General features: G+C 43.8%; 1 protein-coding gene across 3 annotated transcripts in view; it reads right to left on the bottom strand.

Moving 5' to 3' along the window:
* Positions 1-27,333, bottom strand: part of LOC107380953 (transcriptional-regulating factor 1) — a 35,784-nt gene extending 8,451 nt beyond the window's left edge. Inside the window, exons 1-9 of one of the 3 annotated variants that reach the window (XM_070544263.1) lie at positions 27,182-27,333; positions 11,274-12,544; positions 10,207-10,433; positions 9,423-9,622; positions 8,852-9,012; positions 8,661-8,764; positions 8,510-8,570; positions 2,077-2,165; positions 608-730 (exon numbers count right to left, since the gene is read on the bottom strand). In XM_070544263.1, coding sequence (XP_070400364.1) covers positions 608-730; positions 2,077-2,165; positions 8,510-8,570; positions 8,661-8,764; positions 8,852-9,012; positions 9,423-9,622; positions 10,207-10,433; positions 11,274-12,516 — 2,208 coding nt within the window. In that variant the 5' untranslated portion in view covers positions 12,517-12,544; positions 27,182-27,333. Of the gene's footprint in view, positions 1-607; positions 731-2,076; positions 2,166-8,509; positions 8,571-8,660; positions 8,765-8,851; positions 9,013-9,422; positions 9,623-10,206; positions 10,434-11,273; positions 12,545-16,687; positions 16,901-16,922; positions 17,450-27,181 lie in introns of those variants that run through there. The other 2 variants (XM_070544262.1, XM_070544260.1) reach the window with 2 other exon arrangements.
* Between the last annotated feature and the right edge of the window lie 595 nt (positions 27,334-27,928).

Below are 27,928 nucleotides of genomic sequence, written 5' to 3'. Positions count from 1 at the left end.
GTTTTGTCTGTCCACACGCAGACACCCAAAACGGAGAAAACGCAGATCTTCACTTTGGCCGGAGTTTTTAAAAAGATCCGTTTTCGTGTGAAAAAAACTCCGTTTTCGTGTGGATGACAGGCCAAAACGTAGAAAAATATCTACGTTTTGGCAGATCCCCGGCTACGTGTGGACAGGGCCTTACTCTCTTATGAAAGCTGGTGGCATCTCAGGGGTAAACGATCGATAAGGTGCAACACAGTCTTAACAAAAAAGGGTCAGACATGTCAGGACTTTCAAAGCCTTTTTAAATTTATTTTTCCAATTAAACAGTTATTTTTCCTCTTGTGTTAGTGACAGAAGTCCGTCAGTGATCAGACGCCAGACAAGGACAAAGGCTTCAAACCTGCTGAGCCTCATGGGCGTGTCTGCAGCACCACACTGTCAGCACTTATTGTAAGTAGCCTTCTAGAGTCCTAGACCCCCCCCCCCCCCCCAGGCACTTTGCAACACAATTTGTCATTCATCCATGCACACACAAAATAAATAAACATTATAGTTTGAAACAATCGTTGTAGATTTCATGTGTTGAGTTTAACCCTAGCTGCACATTTGAGAGGATCCTTACGCATGTTTGCAGCTCCTCCTGTGCGTCTCTGCGCTCGTCCTCCTTTTGTTTCTTCTGTTTGCCCGTGAGCTTTTGGCTCAGGTAGAAAAACTCCACGCACTGGGACACTGTCTTTGTCCTCACCTGCAAACAGACAGCAGCAGAAGTGTCCATTTAACACCAAGGTCTCGATCTCAAATCCTAACCTGAGCAGCAGAACGTGTCAGGGTGATTCGGTGAAAACGGGCAACAGGAAGAGGCTTGAAAACTGCGTCGTGCTTTTCACCTTTGATGTGGTGGTTCAGCACCGAACACATAAAAAGGACTTGGCGTAGTCGTAAAACCAGTCCCTGCATGTTTATTTAAAGGGACTTTATGGAGTTTTGAATTTTTATGTTCGAGATCGCCCCCTCAGGCCAAAAGTGTAATGGCAGCTTCAATAGTAGGCTCGTGCACAAGGCGCGCATGCTGTACGTGCACACTCCTTAACGAAAATAACCGCTGAGACAGACCCGTGTGTGTGTTGTGTGTGTGTGTGTGTGTGTGTGTGTGTGTGTGTGTGTGTGTGTGTGTGTGTGTGTGTGTGTGTGTGTGTGTGTGTGTGTGTGTGTGTGTAGGTGTGTGTGTGTGTATGTGTGTGTGTGGCCCGGAGGACAGAGGACAGGAGAACGCGTATCTAATTAATTAAATAATGTGGTTCTGTACCTTTCTCTTCAGCACAGCTGACAAAGGTTTATGATGGGTCAGTCCTCCTGCATGCTCAGATCATTCCCTTCCCTTGCTTGAAAAATTGTTCCAAAATGAAAGTTGAACCCACATCTTTTTTATCTGTGAATTCAATGCCGTTCAGCGAGTCTCAAATAAAAATGTGGGCATCTTACCGTAAAAAAATATATTATTAATGTAAAAAAGAAACTCTAAATAAACTATGTTCACACCCAGAATCAAGCCCAGGTCTTCTGCATGGGAGTCCGACATCTTACTAGGTGAGCTAAAGCACCAGTGATGTCCTTTGTATCTGTAACTTTTATATCCTTGATGACATCTGAAACAACGTTCAAAGAACGGTTCGGAGTGAAAATGACTATTTTGTTGCTAATTTGCAGGAAATATCTAGAAGAAAGTTCTACAGAAAGTAGCTAAGGGTCCTCAGAAATGTAGCTAGCTTTGTCACTAGGCATTAGGAACAGCGACAAAGTGGCACTGCCTCTCTCTCTGCTGCTAAAGCTACGGATAGCAAATGCTACGGGCGATGCCTGAGCGTGAACGCGCATGAAGCAGCCTGCTCGACCCGAGCATCTCTCTTTTTCTGTGATTTTACAGAAAAACAGGCAATCACAGTAAAAATGCCAGGGCTCATTCTACAGGACCAGGACATTGCAGGAGAATGTATGAAGAAGACATTTATTATTTCTATACATGTTTTGGCTGTCAAACTTCCATAATGCACCTTTAATTAAAACATGTTTGTGCACAAATGATTGCTCTACCGTCTTTTTTATGAGGGAGAAGTCTTTCCCGTGTGTCCTCAGAGCTGCACTGAAGAGACTCTTTTCGGTGTCCGTCCAAAAATCGCAACCTGCAGAGATACAGGGGAGGGGAGCAAGAGGGCACGAGAAACATGACAAATAAATGCCATCGTCCCCTCATCCATGATGGGTTTGGATGCAAACACTACAAAGAAATGTCAAAGTCTCGTGTCAGCACTTAGTCCCAGAGCTCTGTGCAAACGTGCCGGTAAATATCTGGTTTAACAGTCAGTGAAGTGATGGTGAGCAGAGACACCTGAAGGGTTTTGGAGTTAAACATGAAGAATCTAAGATTTCTAAACATGCAGAAAGGAACACCACACTTGTCTGTTCTGGAGTTTAAACGAGTGGAGGAACTAGGTGTAGAGGAAGAAGTTCTGGTTCTGACAATTGTTCAAATACACTTGCTGCGTGTCGTAACTTTTGTTTACTATGATTCATATTCTTGTTCTAATTCTCTCAGGTTAACAAAATGCACCTTTGTCAGTGCCTGTCTGACCCCTTCATTACGCTGCTATCTCGCTTTCTTCATGGCGTAAACACTTTTCATTACCACTGCAACTAACATTCATTATATCTGTCTTCTACCTGCCTTCTCGACCCCCTTCCCACGGCCTTGGTTAAATCCTGCCTCCCCTCCCTGCTCCCTCTCGTCTCCGCTCTCATACACGCATCCCTTTCCTCCGGTATTGTTCCCTCTATCTTCAAAACTGCTGCAGTTACTCCAATACTTAAAAAACCTGGTTCGGTTCCTAACATTTTTACTAATCTCCGCCCCATCTCCAACCTACCCTTTGTCTCCAAAGTTTTAGAAAAAATAGTCGCTGCCCAGCTCCACAGCCATCTGACAATAAACTCCTTCTATGAACCCTTCCAGTCCGGTTTCCGCCCACTTCACAGCACAGAAACGGCCCTCCTCAAAATAACCAACGATCTCCTCATCGCTGCTGATTCCGGTCTACTATCCATCCTGGTCCTCCTTGATCTGAGTGAGGCCTTTGACACAATATCTCATTCCATTCTCCTCAATAGCTTATCTTCCATCGGCATCGCTAACATCCCACTTCAGTGGTTTCAGTCCTACCTATCAGTTCATTACTATCAAATCCTCCTGCTCACAGCCCTCTTCTGACTCTTCTGGCGTGCCCCAGGGCTCTGTCCTGGGGCCCCTCCTTTTCATTATATACATCCTTCCCCTTGGCAATATCTTCCGCAGATTCAATATTCATTTTCACTGCTTCGTGGATGACACCCAGCTCTATTTGTCCAGTAAGCCAAATTCTGCACTTCCTCCCTCCTCCCTCATCACCCGCCTTCAAGAAATAAAATCCTGGTTCAGTTCGAACTTCCTGAAATTAAATACAGACAAAACAGAACTTCTTTTGGTTGGTACCAAGAACACCCTCTCAAAATTTGACAGTTTCTCTCTCACAGTTGATAATACTTCAGTCCCCCCCCCCCCCCCCCCTCCCCAGGTCAAGAGTCTGGGTGTCATCCTAGACTCTCTTCTCTCAGGTCTCCCTCTGAAAACCGTCCATAAGCTCCCGTTGGTTCAGAATGCAGCAGCACGCATCATCACTAAAACTCCCATCTCTCATCACATCACCCCCATCCTCAAACAACTCCATTGGCTTCCAGTGCACACCAGGATTAACTACAAGATTCTCCTTCTCACCTTCAAGGCCATCCATAACCTCGCCCCTCACTACCTCACAGATCTCGCTCACATCGTCACCTCGTCTCGTTCCCTCAGGTCCTCCTCCTCCATTCATCTCTCTGTGCCCTCCTTTCGTCTCAGCACTATGGGGAGTCGAGCCTTCAGCTGCACCGCTCCCAAACTCTGGAACTCCCTTCCCCCTCTCATCAAGAACATTAACTCATTCACAGAATTCAAAAAACAACTCAAAACTCACCTCTTCATAACCACATATCAGCTCTGAATTTTAGAGTGCCTTGTTTGTTCATGTTTACGTATGTTTACTTACTGAATGATTTGTGTTTTTATTCTGTACAGTGTCCTTGAGTGACCAGAAAGGCGCTTTTAAAAAAAAATAAAATGTATTATTATTATTATTATTATTATTATTAATAGTTATTCGTTTGTAGTCATTTGTTGTATTCTCCTCCTGGTGCAGCCAGCTTGTTCGGGACAAGGAATTAATAAAGTTCTTCCTCATCTGTATTACGTCACCGAGTTTAACCTTTCATACATGAATTATTATAATAATAACAATACATTTTATTTAAAAGCGCCTTTCAGAACACCCAAGGTCACTTGACAGAAAATACGTTAAAACAACAATAAAACAACAATAAAACAGCAATAAAACGCAAAGAAGATAAAAGAAAGAGAGAAACAGTTCAATAAAATCAGAGGTCATGGGCAGATTTAAACATGTGTGTTTTGAGTTTTGTTTTGAAAAGGGTGAAACTGTCGATGTTCCTGATGTCTGGGGGAGTGAGTTCTAGAGACGGGGAGCAGAGCGGCTGAAAGCTCTGCTCCCCATGGTGGTGAGACGGGCAGAAGGAACAGCAAGACGGATGGAAGAAGAAGATCTGAGAGAACGGGATGGTGTGTGAAAACTTATAAGGTCTGAGATATATGGAGGAGAGAGGTTATGGATGGCTTTGAAGGTGTGGAGGAGAATTTTGAAGATGGACCTGAATTTAACTGGAAGCCAGTGAAGCTGCTGGAGAACCGGGGTGATGTGGTGAAAGGAAGGGGTTCTGGTGATAATACGGGCTGCTGAATTCTGGACCAGTTGCAGTTTATGAAGGAGTTTGTTGGGGAGACCATAAAGAAGTGAATTGCAATAATCGAGACGGGAGGTGACGAGGCTGTGGACGAGAATGGCGGCAGTGTGAGGGGTCAGTGAGGGGCGGAGACGGTTTATGGAACGTAGATGGAAGTATGCTGACCGAATTAAGTTATTAATGTGAGCTTGAAAAGAAAGTGAGCTGTCGAGGATGACACCCAGACTCTTGACCTGAGGGGAGGGGGAGACTGTAGCGCTGTCAATAGTTAAGGAAAAGCTGTCAGATTTGGAGATGGTGGATTTAGCACCAACAAGAAGTTCAGTTTTATTGCCGTTGAGTTTGAGGAAATTAGAGGTGAACCATGATTTGATTTCTGAGAGGCAGAGGGTAAGGGAGGATGGTGGGAGGGTTGAGTTGGGCTTACTGGAAATGTAGAGCTGGGTGTCATCCGCGAAGCAGTGAAACTGGATATTGAATTTGCGGAAGATGTTGCAGATAGGGAGGAGATAGACTATGAAGAGGAGGGGCCCCAGGACAGAGCCCTGGGGCACACCTGACTTGACTGGGGAGGGTTTTGAGGAAAAGGATTTTAACTGGATGAACTGAGTGCGGCCAGTAAGGTAAGATTGAAACCAGCGGAGGGGGGTGTGAGTGATGCCTGAGGAAGAGAGTCTATTGAGGAGGATGGGATGAGAAATGGTGTCAAAGGCCGCACTTAGATGGAGGAGTTATCATACTCTAAGTGTCTTTGTGTCATTCTTAGGCATGATAAATTAAATATAAATTTTTTTTAATTATTATACCATAAATCCTCTAATACAGGCCGGTATTCAATTAAAGGCAGGGTCTCCAATTTTGGCCGGTGCCGGAGGTGAATAATGGCCGGTCTCTTATAGTGGCCGGGTGGAATGTGATAACAAGCAAGTACGGGGGGCGGTTGTGTCATCGTCTCACGTTTGATTTGCCAGTGATAGACCGCGAGGGTAACTTTAACCATGCGGAGATGAAGCTGTGCCAGAGCATCGGTACTGACACGCGATCGTTCATGTCGGTTCATTTCCTTTAATGTTTTCTGTCTTTTATTTGCGCCTGATGTGTTTCGCTGCTGTGGAGCGGGGCACATCACCTTGTCCTCCGGTGACGCACTGATCACTGATGCGGCCGCCAAGCAGGGAGCACTCCGCTGTTTTTGCGGTCGGTAGATCTGCCTCCTGAGCATGGCCACAGTAACAATCAGGTGTCGCCACCTCAAAAAAATTATTTAACACGCGATCGTTCATGTCGGTTCATTTCCTTTGATGTTTTCTGTCTTTTATTTGCGCCTGATGCGGTTCGCTGTGGAGCGGGGCGCATCACCTTGTCATCCAGTGACGCACCGATCACTGATAGGGCCACCAAACAGCGAGCACTCCGCTGTTTTTGCGGTCGGTAGATCTTTTACAACTGCAGTTCAAAGGTAACTCATAAGGTGAATATATATGAACCCAGGTAGCAGTTTTCTTTAGGATTGAGAGGAGATGCAGGAAGATAATAAACAGGCAGGACAGAAAAATAGTCAAATAAAAACAAGTTAGTTTTTGTACCTGCTGGTTGCAACAAACAGACACCATTGAAGGTCATCAGAAGTGAGGAACAGAAAATGAAATAATTATTTTAATGTTTAGAGCAGCAGGAACTCCGAGAGGCTGCAGGCGCATCAGTGAGTTTGCGGCCGCTGCGCAGGGGGAGGGGGGAGAGGGCTGAAGCAGAAACTACCGTTGTTAAAAGAAATGTGTTTAACTTTGAAACTGTGGGCGCAATTTTAATTGTCAAAAACTCCAGCGAACCATTAGTTCATTTTGCTCAAATAGAAATAGAGGTCTGCCTCTAATTCTGGTCCTCCTTCCAATAAAGGCCCGGAGCTTGGTGAGCTTGAGTCAAATACAGGCCCGGGCCTGTATTAGAGGATTTACTGTAATTATTATTGCAGTTTTTGTAAGCAGGAACTGAAGACTGCCCCCTAGTGGATTGTTCCAGTACACACGTCAAGCCCAGTCCCCTTCTGTGCAAACAAATGGGACTTTTAAGAAATATGAAAATCACTCAGATACATGTTGACCTCTGTTGACTCACATAGTTCCGATCTATGTCCAACTGTTCATATTTATAAGATGATTAGGTAGAATTTGCTATTCACCATGAGGGTTGCAGGTGAGTGGGCGGGACCTACACGTCAGCACCATCAACACATAAACACCAGTTCTGAGTATCGTCCACTACCTATAACTGCTTTGTCTTTTCTAATATTTTAGATAGATTGTTATTCATTTCTGTGCAGCTCTTTGGCCAGTCGCAGTGTTTTATTTTATGCATCAACTAAATAGGAACTGTGCACATTATTTTAAATGGGTTTAGCTAGTAATTGCTGCAGATTTAGCCACGAGGGCTCGTTGTCATCTGGCATGGTGGTGGTAAAACACGCCGTTACAGTTTGATCAGGAGTCAGAGAAATGAAACGTCTCCTGGTCATCCCTAAAGTCAGGACACACACTCACGGCGAGGCGTCCTTCCAGTGTTATGGCCCTCGCCTCTGGAACGAGCTGCCAGAGGACCTCAGGGCCGCAGAGAACGTTCATGTTTTTAAGTCCAGGCTCAAGACCCATCTTTTTAGGTTAGCTTTTATCAAAATATTTACTACAGTTTTATTTCTCGTTTCACATGATTATATTTTATTGCTTGCTTTGCATGTTTTATATGATTATATTTTAGCACTGTTTTATGATAATGATAATGACCCGCACTTGTATAGCGCCTCTCAGAGTAAGGACTCCAAAGCGCTTTGTACTACAGTGTATCATTCATCCATTCACACACTCATTCACACACTGATGGTGATGAGCTACGATGTAGCCACAGCTGCCCTGGGGCGCACTGACAGAGGCGAGGCTGCCGAGCACAGGCGCCACCGGTCCCTCCGACCACCACCAGCAGGCAAGGTGGGTTAAGTGTCTTGCCCAAGGACACAACAGCAGAATTCTCTGTCCAGAGCCGGGATCAAACCTGCACCAGATTCCGATTACTGGACAACCCGCTCAACCTTTTTATTATTGAATATTATTATTTTACTGTCTATGTGATTTTATTTATTACTTATTTTCTAACTTTTGTCCCTTATATGAGCTCTTTTATTATATTTTTACTCATTTTAATCCAGTGTTTCCTCTGTAGGGGCCCTCTGCCCCGGGAGCGGTGGTCGACTGTAGCTTCCTGGGCGCTCCATAGGTAGTGTTTGAGTGGAGGTGGGGGTCTATGCTCCCCCTCCACTGAGCGCCCTGACTTGGTGTGGAAGACCTGATGCTGCCGGGGCAGACGGCTCCTCTGATGGTGTTTCCTTGCCTTACCTTACTTGGCTCATCTCGACTCAGCCTAATATAATTTTTACTTGTGTGTGTGTGTGTGTGTGTGTGTGTGTGTGTGTGTGTGTGTGTGTGCGTGTGCGTGTGCGTGTGTGTGCTTGCATATGTCTGTTAATGTTTTTAACCTGTTATGGGAATCTGGGGTCATTTTATAAATCACTTTGTTTGAAAAGTGCTTCATAAATAAATCTGATTGATTGATTGAAAAAGTTGTGATCGGCTTCTGTGAGGTCAAAGGTCACCTGAATAGTGGTAGTCTCCTGTTGGGGACGGGTGTGAAAACAACAGCATCTCTAATGTGGCCTGGTGACAGAGGGGACACACAGAGACAACCATCAGAAGCAAATAAAAACCAAGAAGATGGTAAATAATCAGACGAGACAGACGGGTTACCATGGTGTCGCCCTGACAGTAGTGCAGACAGTGCAGAGCTAGATCTGTGTTGCTGCCCCCTCCTGGTAGGCAGCTGGAACTACACACAGACAACAGCTTCTCCACTATAAAAACAAACAAGTTTGTTCCACTTTTATGACTCTGCTGCGGCTTTAGCGTCAGGATGATGCAACAGGTTTAATGGTCGTTACCCTGGCTTTGTAATGTATCACTCTCGGTCAGCTCCTCTGATGGTTTCCATAGCAACTCTTCTGGAGGGGAGTCGTCCTCTGTGAGCCACACACCCGACCACTCATGGGCCACCCGACGGGGAGGAAGCTCTGCCTGGAAGTCGGGACCGATGTTGACGTATCTGAAGGAAACAACATTAATATCAGCTCATTGTTGCTCCTCTTTAGATATGGTAAATGGCCTGTATTTGATATAGCGCCTTCTAGAGTCCTGGAACCCCCCAAGGTGCTTTACAACACAATCAGTCATTCACCCATTCACACACACATTCACACACTGGTGGGGATGAGCTACGATGTAGCCACAGCTGCCCTGGGGCGCACTGACAGCGGCGAGGCTGCCGAGCACTGGCGCCACCAATCCCTCCGACCACCACCAGCAGGCAACGTGGGTTAAGTGTCTTGCCCAAGGACACAACGACAGCGACAGACTGAGCGGGTCTCGAACCTGCGACCTTCCGATTGCGAGGCGAGCACTTAACTCCTGTGCCACCGTCGCCCCATATTAAGGATGTTTCTGGAGTTCACCCACCCTCTGCTCTCCTCCTCCTCCTCCTCTCCACACGGGGTTTCTTCCTCTCTGTGATGAAGAGAGAGGGAGGAATAGAGTCCCGGGCCCCTGCGGACTGGACTGAGAAGCGGGGGTGGGGTGTAGCGACCTCGTTTCTGAGACCTTCTGGAGTGAAGGATGCTGGGAAACGGCCTGCCAGTGTAAACTGGAGGAGTTTGTGGCTGCAAAAACACACAAAAAGCATCATTTTAGTCTATTTCTGCTGCTGCTTTTGTAGGAAAAACCAGAAAACTTGCAAAAATATCCTAAGAAAAATTTGCTCTTAATAAAAAAAATCAAATGAGTTTTATTTTCCACTAGAACAGAGTTCCACCCCCTGGTATTAGCGGACACGGGCCTTGTTCTGAGGCGGGAGCATCCCACCTAACCCAAAAGTGGAACAACATGTTTTCACAGACTCCAGGGGTGTCTCATTTTGATCTGTTGGGCGTTTCTAAAAAATAAAAGCCTGGATTAAGTCTGTGGCTTTTACAAGCAGCTGGAGCTAACGTCAGTTCGTGACAAACAGCCATTCAGACGTTCGCCCACAGCTCCCCCTGCCTGCTGGTGTAAAAGTTCCAGCAGAGTGCAGAGCTGGGGTCCGGCCTGTTAAAAGCCTGCTTCTAAACCTGAGATAGCATCAGTTTTGGTCAGAAAATCAGTCGTTTTTCACTTGATGCTTCAGTTTTCCTACAAAAAAATTGCAGAAAAGAGATAAAACATGCAGACCCTATTAACATGACGAACAAAAACCCCGGTGCGGTACCCGAATCTGTGACCGGTCCGGAGCGACCGCCTCACTCTTCACTGTCCGGCTGACGCCGCGCACGCTTGTCCTTTCAGTCGTCTCCTGGTGTTCGCCAGGAAAAGGGAGGAAGGGAAGGTGACAAAAACTGTTAAGGGATGAAGAGGAGGAAGACAAAGCTCCGGAGGAGTGGAGGGATGGAGAGGTGAGTGACGGTGATCCAGGAGGCTGAAGGATGGTGGAGGAGGCTGGAGGAGGGGAAACAACAAGATGGCATTTAAAAGAGAGAGTAAACAACAGGATGACAAACAGAGAAACAAAAACAGACTAAAATCTGCTCTGATGTCTGCGACGCTTAAAACGTTCACACATTGATCATCTGATCGATTCTTGTGAGAACTTGTTTCCATCTATCTACTTTCTACACCCGCTTGTCCGGGCAGGGTGCCTATCTCTAGCGTTCATCCGGAAAACAGAAACAGGCTTCAACACAAATGGTTGTTTTCCGCTTGGTCCTAGAGCTCAAACAGTGTCAGTTTAATATAGCGTAATATTGTTTTTGGATGGTAAAAAGTACAGGGGTCAAAACTTGACTTTGGAAAAAGTGGGGGGGGGGCATGTCCCCCCTGTCCCCCCCAAAATTACGTCCATGCCTAGCAACAATTTACAGAGACCAGTCAACCTGACAGTCATGTTTTTGGACTGTGGGAGGAAGCTCCCGGAGAGATGCACGGGGAGGACATGCAAACTCCATTGCAGCAAGATCCCAGGTCAGGATTTGAACCTACAACCTTCTTGCTGCAAGGCAACAGCGCTGACCACTGTGCCACCGTGCAACCAGTCACAACTTGTTTCTGAACTAAGAATACACTCCGAGCGATCTGGGAAGTGACGTAAAAGTTTCGAAACGTGAAAAAAATGAGAAAGAAGAAAAAAAAGTCACAAGGTTTAAATGTGTGAAAACCCGAAACTTCCATTTTCTTTTTTGGGGGGGGGGGGGGGGGGGGGGTCACACCTACAGTAACCCATAAATTACCATGAGGGTTTTAACTTGCATCCGCGTCTTTAAGGGGGTAAAATACGCCCACCTGGGATCCGGCTGGAGTCTACGGTGCTGCTGGGATCTGTCCACGGCTGTGGGATGCAGTGGGACAGCAGAGGGAACTTCCAGATCATTCCAGAGGAGTGCATGGAAGGCATGTGGGATGAGAAAAACTGAAGCCCGCCTGGAGGTTCGGGGTGTCTGCTGCCTCCCTGGGTGCTGGGAGAGTCCGTTTTGGAGGGCGAGTGGGAGGGAGGAGGTAACGGTGTGGGAGGAGGACTAAGAACCGAAGACATGAGGTGAGATGATGTGGGAGGGGAGGGGAAGGGCAGAAGAGAGGGACAGGCAGGGGAGGAAGAGGAGGAGGAGGAGGGAGGCAGGCCGGAGTCTGAGTCAAACGCACAGCTCTGAATGGATTTGATCATTCCAGCTGTTCCCATTCCATTTTCCCAGATTTGCCCAGAGGAATCCACTCCAAGAGTCTGGAATCTTCTTTTCTTCTGGGAGAGGAACGCTTCGGAGAAGGAGTCCAGTTTCTGAGTGTACGTCCTGCTGCTGATGTCCACAGGGGACCTCTGTGAGACACAGCCGGAGGACAAACTGTGGCTGTCTGCGGGTCCCCTCCACCTGCCCTCTGGCTGACCTCTGACCTCAGTCCCTCCTGTACGAGAGCCAGAGATCCAGGAGCCCTCAGCTTCTGCTGGCTGAAGCTGATCCTCCGCCGACCCGCAGCTGGACCCGTAGTCCTCGTCTCCTGCTGTGTACTGGCTGAGCTTTGAGTTGGTCGTGCCGCTGAAGCTTCCTGCTCTGTTGTAGGAAACTTCCTGCGTAGTGAACGCCGGCCTGCTGTAATCACTCTTATCCTCACAGCCTCCACAACTGCTCAGGTTTGATCGGATCCTCCATCTGTCCTCCTCCTCAGCACCACAACTCATCGTGCAAAAAGCATCGTTTGCGTAACTTTTACCGTGAAAATCCTCCGCCGTGCTTTCACCGCTCTCCCCGTCATCCCACATTCCCTCCCTTGCATACCAGGAGTCATCAAAGTGACCTCCTAAACCAGCATCTCCATCCAAACTGCTCATCCTTCTGGGCCCAGAGGAGACGTTTGATGTCAGGAACGAGGCTGGGGATTCCTGTTCTCTGGTCCCGTAATGTTCCAGGGAATCTTGAGCAGGCTGCGAGGTCGGGCATCCGGCTTCAGAGCTTTGGAAGCCGTGCACAGTCAGAGAAAAGGATGGGCGGAGACGGGGGTGCTGGAGGTTGGCGAAGGATGAGCGATCCTCCATGATACCGAGGTTTGTTTGGCTAAAAGGTCTAAAGGAAACAGAAAGAAAGGTACGTGGTAACAAATCAGAAAATCACAGCATGAAGTCACACTCCAAACATGTGAGCCTTTAGACGGTTTCTACACAACAAAAGCTGTACTTAGACTCACAAACACACTGCTCTATGATTTGATCTAACCGGAGATGCCGAAACACAAACGTGAAACGCCGACGGGCCGCAGGAACTCAGGGTGTCATTAGAAACTGGCTGACATGGTGGTGGAGGACTGATCTTCTGCAGCAGCAGGTCCTAAACCTTAAGTAAGCTCCTGATCTCACGCTCCGAGGAGTAACGTTTCAAAAGTTTTACGTGATTTTATTTATAAAATATCCTCACTGACAGCAGACGGCTGAGGAGTACTGAGGCATAAGCTCAGCAATAATAAATAAAGTTTATGCAGATTGAGATTTATAGATTATGTAAATCATCGAGAATCTCTCATTATCAAACTTGTTAGAACTTTGAAGCCCTTTGCCTTTATAAATAATTGTTTTTATCCTGTCTCATAATCATCGTAAGCAGAAGGTGACCGGGGTTCATAAAAGGATTCAGTATCAGTGATATCAGTAATCATGTTCCAACAATGCAAACAAAAAAAATCACGTAAAGAGCTAATTATTATGATTTTTACACGTTTGTCAGGATAAAACTCAAACCCCGTTTCCATTAATGGTGTATGTGCTCTGACACATTATTTCTGGCCTAGTTTGAATCGTACCTCACAGAACGATCATTCAGCGTATCTTGGTTTGGACAATCTTCTACCGTGCACCATCTTGCCACAGGAGTCCCCCAGGGCTCTGTACTAGGACCTCTTCTCTTTGCCATATACACCACCTCACTGGGTGAGATCATTCGATCACATGGCTTCTCCTACCACTGCTATGCAGACGACACCCAGCTCTACCTGTCATTTCCACCGGACGACCACACTGTCTCTGCACGAATATCAAACTGTCTCTCTGACATCTCAAAATTCGAAATCTGGGTGTTGTGATTAATGAACACTTGACCTTTAAAGATCATGTTGCCTCTGTTGCTCGTTCATGCCGCTTTACGCTGTATAACATACGAAAGATCAGACCATACCTAACACAACATGCCACCCAGCTCCTGGTGCAATCTGCTGTCATCTCCCGCCTCGATTACTGCAATGCCCTTCTAACTGGTCTTCCAGCCTCTACTGTGAGACCTCTTCAAATGGTCCAGAACGCAGCGGCGCGTTTGGTCTTCAATCAGCCAAAAAGAGCACACGTCACCCCTCTGTTCATTGAGCTCCAGTGGCTACCGCTAGCAGCACGCATCAAATTCAAATAGCTAACACTAGCATACAAAGTCCGAGATGGTACGGCTCCCATCTACCTGAATCCTCTTGCAAAGGCTTACGTCTCGGCCCGGCCGCTCCGGTCATCACCGGATCGTCAACTAGCAGTGCCTACACCACGCTCAGGACAATCCAGACTCTTCTCATGCATCGTTCCACAAATGTGGAATGACCTTCCAAGCACTACCAGAACAGGAACTTCCTTTTCAATTTTCAAGAAACTCCTGAAGACCCTGCTCTTCAGAGAGCATCTTCTAAACTAACACCCTCCCTGTACCCGTCCCCCCCCCCCCTCTCTACTGTCCACTCCTTGTTCCCTCCTCTCGATGACCGATGTCAAGTTGTTGGTGTTTATTGTTGTTTTTAGCCTCAAGGGCAACATGCCGATTATCACTTGTAAGTCGCTTTGGTCAAAAGCGTCTGCTCAATACAAAAACATAAACATTTCACCTGATTAAAATACATTTTCTTGTGCTATTATTCATTTTAGTTATGGTTTAATAATAAAGCATTTTCAGATATGTTTCTAACCTTTAAAATATTCCAACGATTTCCAGGATAAATTAGCTTTAAAAAAGAAGAATGCATCCAGTTCGTGCCAAGGATAGTTATAGATAAAATCTATTTTTATAATCTAGAATAAATGTAAGAGTAGCACAAACGAGATATATTTGTCTCCTGACGGAATAAATGCAACTAAAACCCTTCTTCTTCTGGTTCTAGGAGAATACAGACGCTTTTTACCTCCTCCCTATCTTATCCCAAGGCTCTTTGTCTGTCTTTGGGTGGACGGCGCTTCTGCATTTTTTCTGTAAACTGGAAATTATTAAAAATGGACCTGGTCAGCTGGACTCTCAATGCGATTGACAACATTTTTTCAACGATGAGAACTGGAGAATGGGTTCCCGGACGCCCCTATGGGACAGAGCCAGCTGGGCATATCATGGACTCCTGGAAACAGTGGAACCTGATCTGCCTCTCTCAACTGTCAGTAGAGGTTTCTGAAGATGTCTGGATATTCGTGGTGTTGGTGTCAGGTTTCTTGCTGTTTGGCCTGAGTGGTTACCTGGCTTACCGGAAAATTAATGAGCTTTCGAGGAATATTGGCTCAATCCCGGAGCTCAGGGATGGATTACACTGCGCTGTAAACGCACAAACTCATGTAATTGTCGAGATGAGTCGTAAGCTTGGAACTTTGGCTGAGATTCAGAATCTGGCACAGAAGGTGGATTCGATCAAGGAGAAAGTTGACATATCAGCATGGATTGGGATAGATTAAATACGCCATTATTGGATTGAGAGGAGTTGAGGACCAACGGAACATTAAGACAGAGAGGAAATTATCTCTGTCTGGCCCCAAAACAAGTTCTTATCTGAATCTGGTGCCCTGGAGCCTGTGAGGCTGAAGTGATTACTCTCCCTCAGAAGAAATGTGGAATGCTGCCATCGCCATGGCAACTCTATCTCCCTATCCCAGCCTGGGCGGGATTGTGACCGGTGAAGGCCGCCGAATCGTTTCCAGGAGTCACTGTGCTTTCTAAACCCAACTACCTCCGTCCCCTGTCCAAACGGAGGTGACGAGCGCTGCTTATCGCGGCTGCATGCACTGACGTGTGAAAAGTCCCAAACCCTACCTCCCCACCTAGTGGACACTTATGATATGTAATGTCTGAAGTCTGTTGCATTTCTGTCTGAGATGTTTTCTGCATAGCAAAGCTGCCCTCCCTGTGGAGGGTAACTCTGAAGTGCCTTTTTTACCTCTGCCTGACTCAGTCGTTATATAAACCCTCTGATCTCTATTAAGGTAGCGTGACTCAGGGTTGCGAATGACCACAGGCACCAATTCTTGTCATCTGTCTATGCCTATGTATGTCTGATCTCTGAATTGTGTGTACTGAAACTCGAATTTCCCTCTGGGATTAATAAAGTATCTTTGAATTGAATTGAATTGAATTGAATTGAAATGAATTGAATTGAATTGAAAACATCACAAAGCTGTGAATGATAAAGGTAAAATAAACATTTAGTTGTTGTATTTCTGCATTTTTTTAACATAATCTGTAATATTTTCAGTATAGTTTATATCACATGAGCTGTGACGGCTGCATAGGGTGGCTGAGTTAGAGCGGTGCAGGACGGTGTCATCAGCATAGACGTTTAAGTCTGAGTCAGCCTGGTGTCCAAATGTTGAGACAGAGGGGAGTGTTCTAAGAGTTCATTTGCAAATAAAATAAAAATAAATAAAACTACCATTTATACATAAAAAAACTTTATTATAAATTACTTTGTGCCATATTAGTCAAAATAAAGTTTTTAGATTTTATTTAAAAAAAGGCTTATTTTGTTTTTGCTAACGAACTCCTCCAAAGTTTAAATGAGCTGTCACAAAACACCAAAGTAAAAAGTCAAACCACCACTTTAACAAAGGCTTTAGCTTTTGGAGAGAAGAAACACGTCTGGATCTTCTGAACTGGAACGTTAAATAAAGAGAGCGCACATGCTACCTAGCTAAAGCACAGATGAGTGTGGCGAGAAAGAAAAGGGCAGGAATGTTTAGAAAAAGATACAAATAAGAAGTTAAAGACGCTTTGAAAGGCAGGTTGTCTTCCTTTGCTTGTCTTGAAGTTTTAAAATTCTAACCGAGTTAGCCCTGGACCTTCACGGCTCTGCTGCCTCGTCTCTCTGACTTATAACCACATTCTGCTCTAAATAGGACAGTGAGTGAGTCAGAAAGAGAGAACAAGACGAGATGGAGAGACAAATACAGTGTCTTCTTCTGAGGCTTTTCGTTTTCCAGTCTTAGATACCTTCTCACATACGTTCTCCTGCTCTTCATGTTTTCTGCTTCGTCTTCTCTTCATCGTCCTGTCTGAGTCTCTAGCTCGTCACCCTCTAACTCTCTCCTTCCAATTTGTGCTTCTTTTTACTGTGATCTCTGACACGCGCGCACACACACACACACACACACACACACACACACACACACACACACACACACACACACACACACACACACACACACACCCTGACTTTCATACTTACACATTGTCGCAGGTGTCAAAAAGGACCAGCGGGTAGTGATGTTGCCTCTCTGCCTTTGTGTCGTCGTGGTAACCACATCCTGAGGAAACAAACGCTGACGGATCTCCCTCCTTTCAGCTATCTTTATCTCTCTGCCCCCCTCCTCCATCTCTCTGTATCTCTTTCCGTCTCGTTGCCTGTCCTTTCATCACACTGCATCTATATATTTTTTTACACTGAATGCTTATTTTTGTTGTCCCGTCTTCTTCTTTGTTTTTTTATTATTATTGTCTTTTCAAAAGTGCTACACCCGTCCTCCTTCGACATCACCTCTCCGGCTTTTAATGAACTTGTAAAAGATTTTTCACCTGAATGTTTTAGTCCCACAAAACATCAAATGTGGCCCTTTATTTTTCTTGTTATTAAAGTTTACAAGAAATTTGAAACAGATGTTTTTTAAGTTAAAATGGTAGGTTACTTTAGAAAATTACAAGTTCAACTCATAAATTGCAGTCATAAAAATGTGTGTGTGTGTGTGTGTGTGTGTGTGTGTGTGTGTGTGTGTGTGTGTGTGTGTGTGTGTGTGCGCGCGCGCGCGGGAGACGGTGATAAGGCATGTGTGCAGAGGCGGTAGATGTTTACCAGATAAAGATTCTCTGACTGAGTCAGCTGACAGGAAATGAGAGAAAGAAACAGGAAGGACGAAGACGAGGTTCAGGGAACCCTCTATACAGGCAGCAGCCCCACCCACCAACACGTCTACAAAAATGCACACACACACACACACACACACACACACACACACACACACACACACACACACACAAAGGGTTGGGCATCCTAAGACAGACGAGACAGGAAGTGACTACAGGTTTTAGATGATAGGTGTCATCCATGGAACTATGCAGGTGCATTATGGGAGAAATAATGTTGTTGAACATGTTCTATAATTATATCAGACACAATAAATGTAAGTGTTCTGTTATTTTGAAAAAACACTTATTTAGTCACACAGTTTGTGCCTCTGATATCATATCTTATATCATGTAGCCTAATCTCTGTTTATCTGACTGGAAATAGACTCACTGCCTTCAATAAGTCATGCTAAAGGTGTGGATCATTTGTTTAATCATTACATTTGCAATTGTCTCTAATTTCCTGATATTTGACGGCGTGTGAATGTGTGTGTGTGAATGAATGAATGACACTCTGTAGTGTAAAGCACTTTGGACTCCTCTGACTCTGAAAGGCCCTACAAGTGGGGGTCATTTACCATTTATCATATTTGGACATCTCGTCTCTGGTTGGCTAATAACAGCACAACTCTACTGCTGACTCTGTTTGCTCTGCAATGTTGATGTTTTATCTCCACAAATAACATGAGCCTGGAGGAGTTTTGCCATGTGGTGTAGTTGCTAATGCTAATGTTAGCTTCGACTAGTCGAGACGTTCTCTGCTGTTTCCTGGACGTTAAACCAGCCTTCCCCGTCGTGAGTCAAGATGAGTGAGTCCATCCACTCATCCATTTTCATCCATTTATCCAGAGTCGGGGCGCGGGGGCAGCAGCCTAAGTCAAGAGGCCCAGACTTCTTTCGGTCACTACCCAAAGCTCATGACCATAGGTGAGGGTAGGAACGTAGATCGACCGGTAAATCAAGAGCTTCGCCTTCTGACTCAGCTCTCTCTTCAATCAATCAATCAATCAAATTTTATTTCTAAAGCGCTTTTCAAACAAAGTGTGATTCAAAGTGCTTTACAAAATGACCCCAGATTCCCATAACAGGTTAAAAACATTAACAAACATATGCAAGCACACGCACACGCACACACACACACACACAGACTCACACACACACACACACCAGTAAAAGTTATATTAGGCTGAGTCCAGATGTGCCAAGTATGGTAACGCAAAGAAACGCCATCAGAGGAGCCGTCTGCCCCGGCAGCATCAGGTCTTCCACACTAAGTCAGGGCGCTCAGTGGAGGGGGAGCATAGACCCCCACCTATAGAGCGTCCAGGAAGCTACAGTCGACCACCGCTCCCGGGGCAGAGGGCCCCTACAGAGGAAACACTGGATTAAAATGAGTAAAAATGTAATAAAAGAGCTAATATAAATGACAAAAAATAGAAAATAAGTAATAAATAAAATGATATAGACAGTAAAATAATAATTTAATAATAAAACTGTGCTAAAATATAATTATATAGAACATGCAAAGCAAGTAATAAAATATAATCATGTAAAACAAGAAATAAAACTGTAGTAAATATTTAGATAAAAGCTAACTTAAAAAGATGGGTCTTGAGTCTTGACTTAAAAACATGAACGTTCTCTGCGGCCCTGAGGTCCTCTGGCAGCTCGTTCCAGAGGCGAGGGCCATAACACTGGAAGGACGCCTCGCCGTGAGTTTGTGTCCTGACTTTAGGGATGACCAGGAGACGCCTGCCAGAGGAGCGCAGAGGCCGTGAGGGTTCATATTGTAAAAGCAGTTCTGAGAGATAAGAAGGCCCAAGACCGTTAAGACACTTAAAAACCATTAGAAGAACCTTAAAGTCTTCACCACGACAGACCGGTACAACGCCCGCATCACTGCAGACGCAGCACCAATCCACCTATCGATCTCGCGCTCCAGTTTTCCTTCACTCGCGGGTGGTTCATGGACGTTAAGTGACGTAAGATGTAGAACTGTCAGGCTTTTCCAATCCTAGAGTTTCACCGTGTGTTTTCTATCAGAAGATAATGCAGGAGATAGGTGTAGGAGACTATTTTCATCTTCAGCCTGCATGAAAACTCAGAGTGACCGATTATAATCAGAACTAATTAAAAAATGTTTTTTCAGTGATCCACACCTTTAAATTAAACCGCCATAATTGGCTATAGTTGAAGTCTGTTAAGTTTGAGCTTTATAGAGAAATCCAAATGGAAGATCCATACCATATTATTTTATTTATATAGCACATTTCAAATATAGCATGAGCACTGTCCAAACTGCTGCACAGGCATGCACATAAAAAAACAACAAAAAAAAAACACTAAAAGCAGAGATAAAACTGCAAAATTGAAACAGATAATCACAAGAAATAAACGGAAATATTATAAATACCATAAATATTATAGTAAATGGCCTGTATTTCTTTAGCCACCCATTCACACACTGGTAGGGATGAGCTACGGTGTATCCTAAGCTGCCCTGGAACGCACTGACTTAGGCTGTTGCAGGCAAGGCAGGTTAGGTGTCTTGCCCAAGGACATTAATGTCATTAATGCGTTCTTTTGGTCTTTAACTCCTTTCTTGAGTTCAAAACAATGTTCTTGCAACTTAGATCATCTGATGTACGAGCAGGAAAGTCATGACTCATCATGTAGTAATGAAGTAAATATAGAAAAGTAGAAACATGAAGACATTTTAGCAGCTTTGATGGGATGTTGGGTTTTAAAGGACCTCAGAAAAGATGGAACAAAACAAATGCATCAATGGAAACAAACAGCTGGCATGGCGGACTGAAAAGGACAGGTGTGGAGCTGAGGGGGAGTTGAGGAGGCACTGCTTCGACACAAGACACCAAAGAACTTAAATACGCTGAATTTAAAATATTAAATAAAATCACCTGAACAAGCCCTAAAAGAGAACACCACCATCCATCCGTTTAGCCTGGTGCTTTACACTTTCTCGTGGCTATAAAGGAACGATAAATAATGTCGTAAATGCACACTAACGGGCACAGGTGTGTCAGATGATTAAATAATTAGAATAATGATCGGAGTCGTTTGATGGGGACTCATAATAAACAGAACAGAACCTGGATTTGCCAACACGACTTTTACCTGCTTCTGTATAAAAATGTTCAATTTGAATATTTTACTTTTGTATGACTAAAAAAATCTGAGTCAAATTTATAAATGAAACACGTTTTTAAATCTGCTGCAGTTGTTTTATTATGTTTCTTCTCATAATTACTTTCACATGTCGTGATAGAAAAGTCACTGTTGTGTCCGTTTATCTATTTGGGAATCTTCATGGATGCATGGAAGGCAGCTAGTTAATTAAGAGGCAATGTTATTGTTTATTATGCAGTTCTGGTAAAGCAGGTGATGATGCCGAGGTCACCTCAGTAGTGTGAAACCCTCACCTCTACCATGCAGGGCAAATAATAATAATAATAATAATAATAATAATAATAATAATAATAATAATAATGTAGCTGTCATGTCAGCCCCAGCATCAGCATATGGACATCAACGTAGATCCGAACACCCAGTTGTCTCCCGTCACACGTCAACGTGATCTGAACCAGATTCACTAATCAGGGTGTGACGAGTGTGAAAAACACTCCGCAAAACTCCAGAAAGCAAACGCTCATTTCTGTCTGATGAAGTTTCATTTTATCAACAAAGTCAATAAAACTTTTAACCATTAAACTTAAACCAGAGTCAGCCAGGATGTTGGTGCTCCGCTCGTTACTTAGTAGCTCACGTTTCTGGCAAACACACAACAGAAAAAAAGGAAGAAAACCGACTGAAAATGTAAGGTTTGATCAACGGCTAAAAACAAATACCACTGAGGGTGACGCAGGCCGGATCCCTGATTCAGACGAGTCTGACTCCTGTTACAGAAATAAAATTAGATTATGTTTCGTTTCATTGTGAAAAATGAGTCCAAAATTACATCAATTGGCTTGGGAGGTCATCGACCTGGTAAAGCACATTTTAGTCTTTATATCTTAACTGTAAGTAAAACTAAATAATAAACGTAAAGAAGTTTGAAGAACAAGTCCATTATTTCATCATTTTCTTACATTAACATTATATTATAACTCTCATTGACCCCAATGAAATTTTAAAAATGCAAAAATGATTTTGATTTACCATGTTGGTTTGGATAAAGGGCTAAGGTCGTGGACAGCAGCGCGACGGAAGGTCTAACAAACTGGAAAAGGCCCAACAGAAGATTCTGAACCACCTTCGGTTGTTCCTCCTTCCTTCAGTCAGCTTCACGAGACTCTGGCGTGATTTGGTAAAAGCGCTGCAGCTCATCTAAGGGTCCGGTCTTTAACCTCCTAGGGCCCTGTGTCCACATATGTGGACATTGTCTGCTTGCACTATGGGATTTCATTCTCTTGCACGTGGACCCTTTTGATATCATCTAAAGTTGCTTGACCTTGACTTTAAAATAGATTTTTTTTGTTTTCCCTCATTTTCTTAAGGAAATTTGCCAACATGTCTATATAAATTTATTTCTATTTTATTAAAATTTTGTAAGTTTGCTTCCATTGATGAGAGGCGGCCAAACTGTAATAGCTAGATGTGTTTTTTCTTTTAACCCTCCCTCAGGATTGATGGTTTATCCCTTGAGGTCCATGTGGCAGGGGTGAGGTGGTGCTCACTCCTCACCCCTGTCACGTGGACCCAAGGGATGAACCATCAACCCTGCTCAATGGTCGACTTTCCTCGCGGGGTCACACCCATTAGGACAGCGGGAGGGTTAAATCACACCAAATACAAGTATTGGTCTCAGGAGGTTAAACATGTTTGACATATTAAACAACCTTCCTCGCCTTTAACATCGTCTTAAACCTCGTCTCCCTGAACATGAGCTGTCCGAATGTCTCCCCCTCGGAAACTCCATCAATTCGAAATTTCTTACAAGAAAAATTTTGCTCATTATTCTTCCGTTTCTAAACTTTCGATGAGCGGTAACTTAATGATTTGTTGCAGAAATAAATATTAACCTGCCAGTGCTGCTAGTGTCGTCTTTCTTGTGCACGACTAAAACTAAATGTGTTTGAGCTTGACTTCAAACAGTGCACCTGAATCTTGCTGCACATATTATGCAATAACAAGACAGAGATCTCAAACGCAGCAGATTCTGGGACCAAAGTCGTTGCTGTTTTGTTGACGCCAGCTTAAATTCCTCAGATGGTTTTGTTACGTTTTTTGTGTGGGATGAAACGATCAAAAAGATGTTTAACACACCAAAAATTACCCCTAAAAAATGCTTGAAATGTTATTTTTCAAAGTGTTGTTAACGCCAAACTGTTTAGGCTCAGCTCAGAGAGTTTTTGCAAAGTTGAGCATATCGTGACTTACGGCCTGTAGATCCACCTGAACCTGCTGAGACTACAATCATGCTTGTATGAGCAGGCAAACCTAAAAACAGCCAAATGCAAAACATGTGAATGAAAAGTACGTGAGAGGATGGAAGAGGAGCGCGGAGGAGTTAGTACGTGGGAGAAGCTTCTCTGATTTTCTCTCAAATTCACCATGAAAAGCTGCGGGAGCAGAGGGGGAACGAGAGAAACGCTTCTGGACTTTTTTCTCACATTTTCTCTTTCTCTCCGGATCTGTTTGTCTTTCTTTCATCACAGAAATTAACCAACGACTGGCGAGAAGCGTGGAGCAGAAGGGATGACGATAAAAATAAGAGATGAAACAAATGATCTGACTGATGTTTGATTAACCTTCAGCCGTGATCTGGATTGTTTTTGTGAAATAAATCAAAATTCTGCAGAAGTAGAAGAATGTGATTGCATCTCCTAAAGAACACGAGTAAGCAAAACTGCGACCCAACCGCTCCTCATACGAGAACCTGTAGAAAATGTAACTGAAGTCAAATAGACTCAAATAAAATGTGTATTTAATCACAAATGCACATTCATGTCTGATTTCTGCAAATATTCTGTGTTTATTTTTGGCTTTTTCAGCACAGCACATAAATATAAAATTTTAGTTATAATAATAATAATAATAATAATAATAATAATAATAATAATAATAATAATAAATTAATAATAATGATAATAATAATTAAAATTTGCTTTTGCAGCTTTAGATAAAAATTGAAAAGCAACTTCTAATTCTCCACTCATGTTCAGTCATGCCTCTTAAATTAAAATTATGTGTCCTCTGCACAAAATAATAGAAGATAACTAAAGATTACGTTATATTTTTAACCACATAAATTACTTTAAACTTTAAGACTCTTCATTAGCGCTAGCTCTCCCCCTTTAGTGCTAGCTGACACCCATTAGTACTAGCTCTCCCCCATTAGTAGCGCTAGCTCTCCCCCTTTAGTGCTAGCTGACACCCTTTAGCGCTAGCTGACACCCTTTAGCGCTAGCTGACACCCATTAGTGCTAGCTCTCCCCCTTTAGTGCTAGCTGACACCCATTAGTACATGTACAGTCTATGATTAGTACTAGCTCTCCCCCATTAGTAGCGCTAGCTCTCCCCTTTTAGTGCTAGCTGACACCCTTTAGCGCTAGCTCTCCCCCATTAGTAGCGCTAGCTCTCCCCCTTTAGTGCTAGCTGACACCCTTTAGCGCTAGCTGACACCCTTTAGCGCTAGCTGACACCCATTAGTGCTAGCTCTCCCCCTTTAGTGCTAGCTGACACCCATTAATACTAGCTCTCCCCCATTAGTAGCGCTAGCTCTCCTCCTTTAGTGCTAGCTGACACCCATTAGCACTAGCTGACACCCTTTAGCGCTAGCTGACACCCATTAGTGCTAGCTCTCCCCCTTAGCAAAGTTGCAGACTCAAAGCCTCTTTCAGAGTTAAAAACTAATTTCTGCTGCAGGAGAGGACGAGACCAGGACTCAGAAAGAGTTCAACGTGACGTGCCTTCGGTTTTTAAATACGCTTGTCTCTAAAAGTAATTTCAGGCTAACATGTGATCACTAATATCGAAAAGCTAGACAGTTCACGAGTTTGTATTAGAGCTTTGAGAGGTCATTTAGAAAGATGTTGAAACACAGACTTGATGGAGACCAACAGTCTTCCAGCATATCTGAATGAGGGTCAAAGAGGTCAGCTGAAATAGAAATTAATATGCTTAAAAGCATAAACATTCTCGTTTTGAGTTTTCTCAATTTGTTGTTTTTTTCCCCTGCAGACGAGGCAATTTTTTATATTATTCTTTACAAGTTTGCACCTAAAATAAGAAATCTGAAATTAGTCTATGGTGAATCACTCACTGTGAAGAATTTTATAACAAAGATCTTTTTACAAATCAATGCTAAACAGTTTTACACACACCTGCACAGAATGATCAACTAAAAGGACAATAATAAGGTATTTTTATTTACACATAACACCAGTTATATATGTTTCGTGATAGTAATAAAGGGCCACCTCTTCATTAATGACTCAATGCCTAAGAACAGACCTTAGTCTGATCCCAGATCAGTGACCTGCAGAGTCAGACTAAAGGTTAGAATAAATTTACCTCACTGAAAATACGCAATAAAATACAGTTAATTTTAATTGTTTATCAGAAAATAAAATCTGTTACTGTATTAAATGTTTCGTGTGCTTAATTATCAGAAATATAGAGATAAAAATGAATATAATGATGAAATGTTAGTTAAATTGTATTTTTCTGATCAGTAAACGCAGCTGATTCAGTCTGCCTACAATGTAAACCTATTGTTGCACATAAAAAAATGGAAACTAGAGAACAAATGAAACAGTTTTATGTAAAGTAATTTAAATGATAAAAGAACTGAATATAATTTTACAAAATCCTCTTTTTATTTTTCTATAAATTCAGTTTTAAGAGCCGTTATTGACCATGATAACAACTGAAGCCTGGCTGTAAGACTTAAGCTAGCATAATGTTTGTTTCTTGTCTAATTGGCTGCAGCCAAGTGGGTGTTTGCATTTGAATATTTGTATGATTTAATAAAAAAAACAGATTAGAATTTTGCATCGGTGAGAAGAATCGTTGTGTTTTACTTTCCACCCGATGAGATCATCTCAGACGTTATTTAGGATAGTTGGTTCCTGAGAAATGTTACAAAGGAGACCCAGATGAGAAGAAAGATGGTGGTTAGACTGCAAATGCAACTCCAACCTGCCTTGAGCGAGAAATCATGAGGCGAGGATTTTGAGGGAGGTCACCGCAGCACAAACCAGGGAACTACAGGTTTCCGTGACTGACGAGGGAGACACGGTGCAACGGCTTTCCGGATGCTTCATGGCAACGCAGCGAGTGCCAGAGCTAAAAACCACCACCGGCAAAACATCACATGACATGTGAGGTTGCTTTACCAAGAACTCATGAAACACGGTGGAAACAGGTTCAAAATCAAATAAATATGAGATGTTAGAGTACTCATGCCTGCACAGCGGTACTGTGATGCATGCTGCAGCAAAGCCCCGCTAACGTATGCTAACTCTGATCATTGAATTTTATTCAGACCGATTTTTAACGATATTCTGAAAACAACACGATGGTTTTGATTCAGTGAGGAAAGACGGCGCCAATTAGACAACACCCATTAAAGCACCTGTGCTGCACCTGGAGTCAGAGTTTGGTTACTCACGAATTGCTTGAGGGATATTTTCCCCTTGAGAATGGGAGAATGTTGCTTTTTATGAGTTAAATGAACATTTTAAACCAACTCAAGTCCAGTTCCACACTCATGAATCCCTTTAAAGACGAGCGACTGACTCATTGTGTTGCCTTTAATTCTGACCAATGAAAATGTTGATTAGAACGTTTTTATCCAATCCTGCGTCGGCGCAGACTCCAAACTTCTGCTTCCGAACTTAAAAAAACTCAAAGCAGGTGTCGGCCCTGATTCCCTCTGCAGATGTCAAAGAAGGTCACGATCACGGAGGAAGTCAGAAAACAGCAACAGCAGATGTGCCCACCTTATCGGTGATTATCCCAAACACCAACATCTCAGACCTGCATGCACCCAGAACCTGTGATGCTAGCAGAACCAGGCAGGAATACGAGCTGAGTGTTCTACAGAACCCTCTATCACATCGGAACATCTCAACTCTGCTCATGAACAAAGTAAAGCTTGTGGTTTTGAGCCTCTCTGGGTAAGGCTGGTGTGGGTGGCAACACTCTAACGCTAAGGTCTAGGACCCGGCGTCTGTCACAACACAGCAGGATTCTTTTAGGCGACACGCTCCCGTTCCAGAACACGGTTCCCCTCAGACATACCTGTTGGAAGCATTTACGAGAGTCACAAACAAACACAGGTCTGTACCGTTCAGGAATGTAAATAAATCTCTATAAGTCTCTAAAATAATATCTCATTTTCCCCTGTCCATCACCTCAACGCTCACTACACGAGAGTTAGAGGAGCTGAAGTGAGCTCTGCCCATTTAAATCCGCCTGATTTCATAGAAATACCCCATTGGCTAAAGGAAACTGAGGACAGGTGTATATTAGCTGTGTGTGTGTGTGTGTGTGTGTGTGTGCTGATAATGCTGCTGATAGTCTTCCCTTGTTGTCTGAAACAAACATGAAACGCAGTCTTACCTGTTAAGTTGTCATTACGAGGAGAGAAATGTGAGTGACAAAGAACTGTGGGTGGTCTGCTGCCAGGTAGACGTGTGTGTGTGTGTGTGTGTGTGTGTGTGTGTGTGTGTGTGTGTGTGTGTGTGTGTGTGTGTCTGAGTGTGTGTGTGTGTGTGTGTGTGTGTGAGAGCGAAAAGGGGAGGAGAGTGGGACAGTGAACAACAGCAAGATGTAGTTTCACCAGAGCCGAGCCGCCCTGTCGATCTGCCAGTTGATCTTTCAGCCTTTCATCCACCTTGTCATAATGCCACTGTGTGTGTGTGTGTGTGTGTGTGTCTTCTCACTAGCATCAGTATGACACAGTTTCTGACACACACACACACACACACACACACACACACACACACACACACACACACACACACACACACACACACACACACACACACATGCATGATGTTTTACACACACTTTCAGTTTTAGTGGGATTTTTACCCTTCTCTTCCTTCAATGACTTCTGCGATTGGTCTCTTTTGGTGTGTGTGAGTGTTTGTTTTCAAAGACACACACACACACACACACACACACACACACACACACACACACACACACACACACACACGTGTGTAAAATTGAAAAGCCTCGATGTTAGAAACGAAAGGGTAGAACGTTGTTTAAATTCAGTTAATCTCACTGGGTTATTTCTTTTTATATTTGTCTTTATATAATACAACTCAAGTAATTTTACTTGGGGGTGGGGGGGCTGGA

This window comes from Nothobranchius furzeri, chromosome 14 (assembly GCF_043380555.1).
Source record: "Nothobranchius furzeri strain GRZ-AD chromosome 14, NfurGRZ-RIMD1, whole genome shotgun sequence".
Lineage (NCBI taxonomy): Eukaryota > Metazoa > Chordata > Actinopteri > Cyprinodontiformes > Nothobranchiidae > Nothobranchius > Nothobranchius furzeri.
Note: the sequence above shows the minus strand (reverse complement) of the source record. Positions and strands in the feature narration are given on the sequence as shown.